Source organism: Acanthisitta chloris, unplaced genomic scaffold, assembly GCF_000695815.1.
Source record: "Acanthisitta chloris isolate BGI_N310 unplaced genomic scaffold, ASM69581v1 scaffold18517, whole genome shotgun sequence".
Taxonomy (NCBI): domain Eukaryota; kingdom Metazoa; phylum Chordata; class Aves; order Passeriformes; family Acanthisittidae; genus Acanthisitta; species Acanthisitta chloris.
The window spans coordinates 18,022-27,155 of NW_008682232.1; the positions used below are offsets into that span (position 1 = coordinate 18,022).

Consider the following 9,134-nt stretch of genomic DNA (forward strand, 5'->3'; position numbering starts at 1 on the left):
GACACAGGGATAGGACAGACAGACAGACAGACAACCTGCATAGCCATGAGGTCCCTTCCAGACAGCACTGGTCAGAGGGACTCCAATCCATTCTGCACAAGCAGGCTGCATTTATTCCACTGCAAACAGTGCATTCAGTAATCACAGTATACTCAGCTATCCTTAGCACAGATGACAATACGACCCCAAATGTATTTTTCCGTAGGAATTAACTGGTTTTTAAATTACATTTTTATACACAGTTGAACTTCTGGAACATGGACATGTGTGGGGCACATGCAAGGTATTTCTCTTACTCACTGGCCTCTAATAATTTTATCTCACAGACACTGAAAAATAACAGCTTGGCACTGCCACTGGGTTCCTGGCTGCACAAACCCCTGGCAGCAGGGATGGAAAGCAGGTCAGCGGTGCTGAGCCTCCCCGATGGTGACCGAGCAGTTTAAAACACTCATGCAATTTGAAAATGCCACACAGCTTGGTCCGGACATGGATAAGCTGCACATGCCCCAAGTAAAATGAAACACTTCAATGACAGAAAACATCCTTTTTACCACAGCTATGTATTCCTTTCAGTATTTATCTGCTGCTCATATGATGCCCACTCTGCTCTCAGCACCTTACAGGGCATTTCAGAACCCACCAAGAATCACCCAGGCCAGAGATGAGAGAGGGGACCAGACCAAAGCCTGTTGGAAAATACATCCACATCTCCAACATGAGAAAGGAGGTAGGTCTCACCCTCCCCTCAGCAAAGCCAAAAAGCACTTTTATTTCCTGATAAATCAGGGGAGATTGCCAACTATTATTCAAACAAAGCACAGTCTCTCTGTAAAATAATAAATTAAAAATCTGGAAGTGAAGAAGCTACTGAGTTCCTATTTTTAAGCACTGTTATTAATAATGTGCCATGGTTCTTGTCTCCATCACCACACCATACAATAGTGTTGAGAAATTACTGCAGCATATGGTAATTATTTCAGTAAGGACACTGTGCCTCCTTCCGTCAGCTTACACCTGCATCACAACAAAGAACAATGCAACTTAAAAATAAGTTACATGCACACTGTAATCTATGCCCTATCACCTCTTCTCTGCTCATCCGGCCAAGCCTTGAAATCATGATTTGGGCAAGCCTCCCAAAGAAACACTAATTAGAGACCAAAGAAGCAGGGTCCTTCTAACAATGCAGCTGTAGGAAACATGCCAAAGCCCAACACCATCAAGTAGGGTGCAGATAAATCTGTAAAACTAGATTTTCTCCTAAATGTCCCTGTTTAACACCGCTGGAGACCCATGTTCACAATGAACTAGACCAGTACATGGTTGCAGAGACAGTGTTTTCCTCTAGTTAACAGGGACTGACCAAGTTTCTGCTTGCACCTTATCAGAAACTTAAGGGTACTTAATATGCATTTTTGTAGCCCCTTAGTCTTTCTTTCCTAGTAAGAACAGCAGCAGCATCTTTTGCCTTCAGGAATGGTCCTACTGCTCTTTCCAAAGACAAAACTAGAAAATCACCCTTTCTGCAGTTGTACCATGAATTCCTAAGCCGGGGGGGGGAAGGGAAATCACAAAGCATTAAATATTTCTGTTTACAGGATGGACCCCTGTGCCTAGATACCAAGTCAGTCTTCTACAGTTGTGTGGCACAAGCTTTTGGAAATGTTTAGCAGGATGAAGTTATAGTCTTGTGGCCTCTGTTATCCAGGAGCAGGCAGTGGAGCATCACTTAATATTTCACCAATTTATGACCATAAATCAGCCAACCCATTTAATCTTTGCCACATGGAATACAGGAAACCTCCCAGGATTCAGGAGTAAGCAGGCAGCTCTGGTTTACCTAAATACCTGTGATCTGCAACATGAACCCAGTGGCATGAAACCCTTGTGCAGAATAGCCCAGCAGGCATGGATTGAAACTATGTAGTCATTAAGTATTGCCAGATGTATCAATTACATGTTGGGAGACAAAATAACGTAGAAACCAACACTTTCCTCACTAATCTGTTTCATTTTAAGTCAAGCGTTATGGCAGAAGTAACAGTGGCAGGGCATACTTATAATTTTAAAAAAAGAAAACTAAAGTTTGTTTTATATGGATATGCCAGCCTTTAACTATACCATTTTTCCAGGCACATTCTCAACTTTAAAGCAGATAGAAATGACTGGTTAGATAGAGCTTTTGGAATGTTCAAGGAATACACTGAGGAAGTTGTTCAAAGTTAAAATGATACCCAGATCTCCATTTAAAAGAGAAAATCCCTGCAAAGGCTACTCAGGGGTGATTTCAAGGGGCTGTCCTACATTCCTGTGTAGGACTTCTTTCCTTCTTCCGAGGAAGGAAAGCAGTGGAGGCTGTGGCAAACCCACCAGATTCACAGCTATCAACAGAGACCAAACAGGATCAATCAAACAGCTTGGTGCATTCACCTGTGAGATCTCCTACAAAGCCCAGAGTTCCAGATACCTTCTCCAAGAGTCTGCACACAGGGATCTTGCTGTAAGCCCACCCACTGCCTTTGATCTCTCCTGCAAAGACTCGGGAGTTGCATGGCATCTTGAACGAGCGACCCACCTCCTGCAGGAGGAGCAGGCAATGGCCTGATATAGAGGGTCTGAGTACTGCATCCATATGAAGCAGAAGCTTGGAAATGGAATTAATGCATTATTTTATTAACTTTATTTTATTAATTTGAAACTGACATCACCCATTCCCCAGCGGCAGTCCTGAAAGTGGCTGGAATCCCTATCCAAGATGGAAGCAGGGAGCTAGTCATGCCTTTCAGCATTGAGCTATGCAGCCTTCATGTGATTTTACATAGACAAAGGAGTGGGCCAAATCCTGAACAGGAGTAAATCAGCAGAATTTAATTTCACTGGTAAACTATATAACTCAGGGTCTGACCTGAGAAGATCTTGCCGCTTTCTGCTGCCAGATGGTATGCAGAAGGTAGTTCAAGTCTCCCATCAGTCCCCAGTAAGTAAAATATTGTTGGTCTCATACAAGCAGAGGCCAAAAAAGCCCTTAAAAAATCCCAACAAACCAAAAGCCAACCAAAAAAACCCAAAACCAACAGCTCTTCCATCACCCTATTTTTTTGGCACTAGAGGTATTAGGAAGTGCAAATTAATCATGGCTTTACATGCATATTTCTTTCTACTGCTCATTAAAATACCTTTTTGAAGTGCACATAGATGTCATCATCTAACAATTTCTTTTTTGTCAAGTTTTTTCTGAAGTTGCAGAAGGCAGGATTTCCTCTCTATTACATAAGGAGAAGAGGGTGTATTTGTTCTTTCGCTGCTTAAGACTTATTAGCACAGACAGGTTACTTGGGCCAGGCCCTCTTTCCTGATCTTTTCTTGCAGGGGAATTATTCTTGGCAAGGGTCCAGGCTAGTGTTAACCCAATGGAGAAAAACCAAATGACTATATAAAGAAAGAGACATAGAACAGACACACCTCAGGACTTTGCCCGACCACCAAGAGCTGTAGTGACAGAGTAGAAATAACAAATACAAGCTGGTGCTGAGCCTTCAAAGCTTGCAAGTACAACCATCAGTACAACTACATTACTGTGATGTCTGTTTGGTGTACATGCAATCCTTTTCTGTCATCCTGATGGGGAAACATGGTTAGAAGCCAGCAGGCAAGGTACCAAAACTCACCCTTTCCCAAGCCAAGCATCAAGCCCCACTAGTAAAGAACGGTCCCTTGAACCTCTCAGCCCAGACAGAGACTGGATTGGAAAGCAAAAACCCCACCCTGTTATTTAATGTAGAGGTGTGATGGGAAAGTGGTTCTCCTGCCTCCAGTGCCCAGTGCAGGGACCTGAACAAGATGAATTTTTCCTTATCCCTTAATAGGAAGAGGCTCCTTCAGAGGGTGGTTCATAAACTTGTCTTTTTAATAGGTAATGAGAGGGTGTGCTTAGTGTAACCTGGCATAGGTAGGGCTAGAAAGAGAAAGGTCCAAGTATGGTAGCACAGGGAGGGTTACCCAGGGACAGCCTGTCCACCTGCTGCCTCCCAGAAGGCAATTTTGGGCTGAGGTCTACCTACTGTTCCCACAACTGGAACATCAATTTAAGTCTCTGAGACACAGAAATTGAGGTTAACTTCTCCCCTTTGAGAGACCTCTATGGTTCTACCTAACCAAGGTGAAAACAGCTAACCAGTTACAAAGCTGGGGGAGGAAGAGTGGCTGACATGTTCCTAAGGTTTGCTGTCCAAGAAACTAAGCCAAGAAAAAAACACCAGTCAGTGCAAAGTACAAACCTTGTATTGGGTATTTGTATTTGTTACTCTACAGGCATGCAAGAAAAAAAAATTTCTACTGAAAAGAGTCAATCCCTGAAACAACCCACCAGGGAAGCAGAAGAGCCTCCACTGCTGAAGGTTTTCAAGGTGTGACTGGACACAGTGTTAAATAATTTAATCTAGGTTCCCTTTCCCACAAATGGCTGGACCAGGTGATATTCTGACATCACTTTCAACCTGGGCTCTTCCGCAGTTCTGTGGTTCTTGCAACAAGTGTTAAGGCTTCATTATTTACAGTGTGCATTGGTCAGTGCCTGCTTGCATCATACTCCTTAATGTGGTCACCCAGCTGGCACCCCAACACCTGACAGCCAGAGAGAGCAGTCACAGGGTGTCATCAGAGTCACAAGCTAGGTTTATGGCCAGGAGAGACAGGCCTGAGGCAGCTACAGATGAGAAGAGGAAAGAGGGCCCTAACCTATGAACCTGGGGTACAGAACCATGCTGAAACATCCCCACCAGGGCTACTTATCCTCCCCACAAAAACACTTGTTGCCTTTGACCTGAATGTCCTTGCCCTTTTGATCATGCTACCTTAACCTACTTTTTTTCTCTTGGCGAGAAGCAGCAGTTGGTTTCTTCAGATCCCCAAGAATGAGGAGGACACTGAGGCCAGCTGGAGGAGATGACCTGCATCCCCACAGATAGGCCAACTTTGCCCCCTGTCAATAAATCCCCAATTTGCTGAACAGCACCTGCAAGAAACATCACAGGGTTGAACAAATTCACCCCACATTTGAAACTTCAATCCAATTATGTGTCACGCTCGCCTCCTCATTCATCATGTTAAGCTCTTCTAAAATTACCCTCTAGTTCTCTGAATGAAAACACCTCGCTCCTCCACTTCAAACACTGTGATAAACATAGATCTTTGTAATATGAGAAAAGAGGGTGAAGACCTTACTGTATTTCATTATTTTTGTACTGCAGTGATGAATTTCAAAACAGCTTAGCAGTAGTAGTCATGCTTACTAATTTGGAATACATTCCTTTTGCTGCTCTTGAGAAATTTAGCACCTCTGGGAACAAGCGTCAAGATTTTGAGTTTGCTGTTTTTCTCTCCTTCCTTCAGCAGATTACAATATGGCATTTTCTTTCTTTTTGTTTGTTTTTAAGTGTTTGGACCTCTTTCCTTCCTGCACGACTGTTCCCTCAGTGCAAAGGACAATGCAGGGCTGAGAGACAGGAGACCTTCATCTTCTAGCCTCACCTGGAAATGAGCAGTAATTTTCTCTGTTGTTAACACCTGAAAGAACAAGCCCAAGGGGTTTTAAAGCTACTTGCTGTGAACTGCCCACGATAATAAAAAAAATAAAAATAAAAATGCAAGCCCCAAAGCAGCCTTTTAACTGGTGTGGAAGTTGCCAGTATGTCCAATTAAGATTCTTTACTGCTCTGTCCAGTTTTATGAGTCTTATTGACTTACTGTGCTTTATTTCTGGATTTAGAATGCTAGGTGAGGCAGGTCCCTCCAACATGAGTATTGCAATAAGATGGTACTCCAGTTCCTGAGAGCGTCGTGACTACGTGAGACCGGACCAGCACACAAGAGCACACTTGTGTGCATGAGGACAGCTGTGCACAAAGTATGTCAACAAGCAGCGTAACTTGTGAGAGCATCTACCTATTGTCAGACCAAACAGCCTACAGATCCACCTGGCAACAGCTTGGATCATAGCTGGAGACTTCAGCCGGACATGGGACATCCACTGAGCATGCAGAGCACCTTGAAAACACATCCCACAGATTTTGTGAGGCTGAAGTGCCCACAACCCCCATGCAGCAGTGTATTCGTGCTTGCAGAAGCAAGAGATTAATTTCTCCAACTGATTATCTACTGAAGCTGATTTACCTGGACAAAGATTAGACTGCAAAACATTTTATCAGTTCCTAGGGTACATGACCGGAGCTGGGAGGGAGAGCACAGAGCTCACACGCAGAAAGAAGGCAGTTTCTGGCCTCATCTGCAGCCGTCTCACAGCTGCAAAGTCCCACTGACCTCAGCAATGCTCACACAAGCAAGAGGAAATTCCTCCCTGAGGTGCTGAGTGTGGCTATTCCCAACGTATACTTTTTTCCTGCATCATGTTGCTTTTTCTGTTCCCATGTTTATTTTCCCAGGAAAGTTTTGCAGGCTTGTCTGTGGACGCACATAACTCTTATTTCTTTCTAGCTTCTCATGTTATCGCAAATAGGATCAAGTATAGAAAACAATTGCATCGTACTCTCCCTGTGTGATCGATGACACAGATATGTGCAATAAAACGGAACACAAACAAGTACTTATATCAGGCTCCTTTGAAACTTCAAAAGTATCAGGGAGACCTTTCACAGCACCCAGCACAACTGAGAGCCTGTTTGCTAAGCCGGACGGAAACAAAGTACATGCAATCCTAAGAGCACAAATAAAACAAACTGCTAGGGCCACACTCTGCAAACACAGTGGCCAGTTTGGGCTAAGGCAGGTTTATTTTACAAGTCACTCTCTCTACCTAGCTTTTGTAATAGGTGGGACTGTTTTGTTTAGACTTTTTACCCCAAAATGCTGAAGATGCAGAAGTGACAGACAGTTAACACTTTACTGGTCCTTAAAAATCTCTGAGATATATATATATATATATACACACACCCACACTCATAAATAAAAATTATAGCAAAGTCACTTTTCTTCCAAAACTGGAATATTAGAATAATCCTCAGATTAGTGATAATCTGAGTTTGTTTCCTCAGCAGGTCTCTCTGCCCCCTACCCTAATGCCCAACCCCACCAGACTTCATCCTAAAGTTCGCTCCAGCCAACCAGCTTCTCACAAAAAAAACAGGAGTGAAGATGAAGGGGGAAGCACAGGATACCTGAACCAGCAAAGCAGAACACTGGAAGGTGCTAGGCTGAAGCCATCAGCATAACACTTCAGTACTCCCTCTGGCCTACCGTCTTCATTTCGGGTATCAAACAGTGACGGCTGTGAGATGACAGATGTTTCCTATGCTGGAGCATCAGTCTTCCAAGCACTGCACAGCAGAGGTATCCCCAACCAGAAATACTGTACTGCAGTGCAGGATGTCATATCACTGTCACCATCCTTCTCGCGTGCCTGACCTCCGCAACCGCACCGACAAGAGCCATTATTCAGCAGATTATTGGAAAAGGACAGAGCTCGCAGTGTACTACAGATAACGATTCATCAGCACTTCCCCTCCCCACAATATCCCTTTTGCAAAAGTCCAAAAGTCATCTGCCCCTATTCACTTCTAGCTAGAAGTCTGAATGGCAGCCAGAGAGGAAAAGTTTACTTTACCGATGCTAAATGCCAGATCAGCTGGGACAGATTTGACACATGGAAAGGAAAGGGCAAGAGTTATTTCAAAATCCTCATTGCATCTTACATTTCTGTACCAAGCAGAAAGTTTAGCAAGAGAGACATCCCCAGTACTCTTGCCCAATTACAAACAAAAAACAAAGACCAAACTCAGCTTTTCATTAACACCTGAAGTACCATTCCAGTTGACCACACTACCATGACTTGTTCCATGCGCCCAAGCTCAGTACAATCAGGGACCCCCTGGCACACGACAGCACAGCTTCCATGCCCCCAAGCTCAGTACAATCAGGCCCCCCTGGCACACGACAGCACAGCTTCCCCAGGCAGCTGACCCATGTCTCACAACCCCAAGGATGAACAGTGCCTCCAGCTCAGCAGATGCCCCATGACCACTCATTAACAAGCTGTGTCATCCTTGCAGGATGAGCTGTGGCATTCCACGCCTGTTACACAGCCCTTTCCCTGCTATTGACCCCTGCTTCTGGCAGGAAAGGCAGTTCTCCATGACTTGTTCAAAAGGCTCCTGATGAAAAAACAATCCTTGACCAACCATTAACAGATCTAACGTGACTGACTGTAACAGCTCAGTCTTTCCCACACATATGTGCACACACATACTTCCTCAGGAAGTCCAGTACCTATCAAGAATTATAGCATCTTTATCGAGGGATAGTCACTACAGACCCAGCATTAAGACTCAACGAAGGTTCCATGAAAAAGTGGGAAAAATTTAACAATGCTGTGAAGGAGCAAGTCCCACTAGGATCACAGTGGGACAGTACAGTGCCCAAACATAGAAGGCATTAACCTACAATCCTGCATGGAGTTGGGCCTGCAGGTAAGGCACTGCCTCTTACCTGTTTTCCAGCAGCGTCATGCACACAACTTCCCGCACGCCTGGGTTGTTGGCTTTCTCAATGGAGCAGCTTTGCAGATTCCAGGTAGCCACCCTCAGGACGGGTCTGCCATCTCTCACTCCCCCGAACATCTCCACAGACGGGCGAGTGGATATGATCTGAGTTGGACCCCCAGGAGGGAAGTCCAATTCCTCGCTCTGGAGGCTCAGAGAAGTGGGGCTGGGGTGAGGCTTGGCCATGAAGTTGAGGCCACCATTAGTGTTTGTTGAAGGCGGCCTGGAGCGCTCTGCGAAAATCTGATGCCTGATTTTGTCCAGAAAGGAGGAATTGATGCAGTCCATTCTCACCAGGTCCTCAATACTTTTGAAGGGCCCATGCTCTTTACGGTAGTCCACGATGCTGTTGGCGATCTTCTCGGTGATGCCACGGATGCTCATGAGCTGTGCCGGGGTGGCCGTGTTGATGTTGATCTTGGTGGTGGAGAGGTGGTGCTCGGAGGCCAGGTCCTTGCGCAGGGAGCTGGGCGAGTGCTGCGCCGAGCTGCCCTTGCTGCTCACGCAGATCTCAAACTTCACCTGCTCCAGCTTGGCCGCCCCCACCCCACTCACCAGCGCCAGGTCCTCCACTTTCTT

General features: G+C 45.1%; 1 protein-coding gene across 1 annotated transcript in view; it reads right to left on the minus strand.

Annotated features, from left to right (window-relative positions):
- Window positions 1-9,131, minus strand: part of EEPD1 (endonuclease/exonuclease/phosphatase family domain containing 1) — a gene marked incomplete at both ends in the record, with an annotated part of 9,712 nt that extends 581 nt beyond the window's left edge. Inside the window, 4 exons of the mRNA XM_009078452.1 lie at window positions 4,867-5,017; window positions 5,448-5,568; window positions 7,617-7,713; window positions 8,503-9,131. Of these exons, the coding sequence (XP_009076700.1) occupies window positions 4,867-5,017; window positions 5,448-5,568; window positions 7,617-7,713; window positions 8,503-9,131 (998 nt within the window). The remainder of the gene's footprint in view (window positions 1-4,866; window positions 5,018-5,447; window positions 5,569-7,616; window positions 7,714-8,502) is intronic.
- Between the last annotated feature and the right edge of the window lie 3 nt (window positions 9,132-9,134).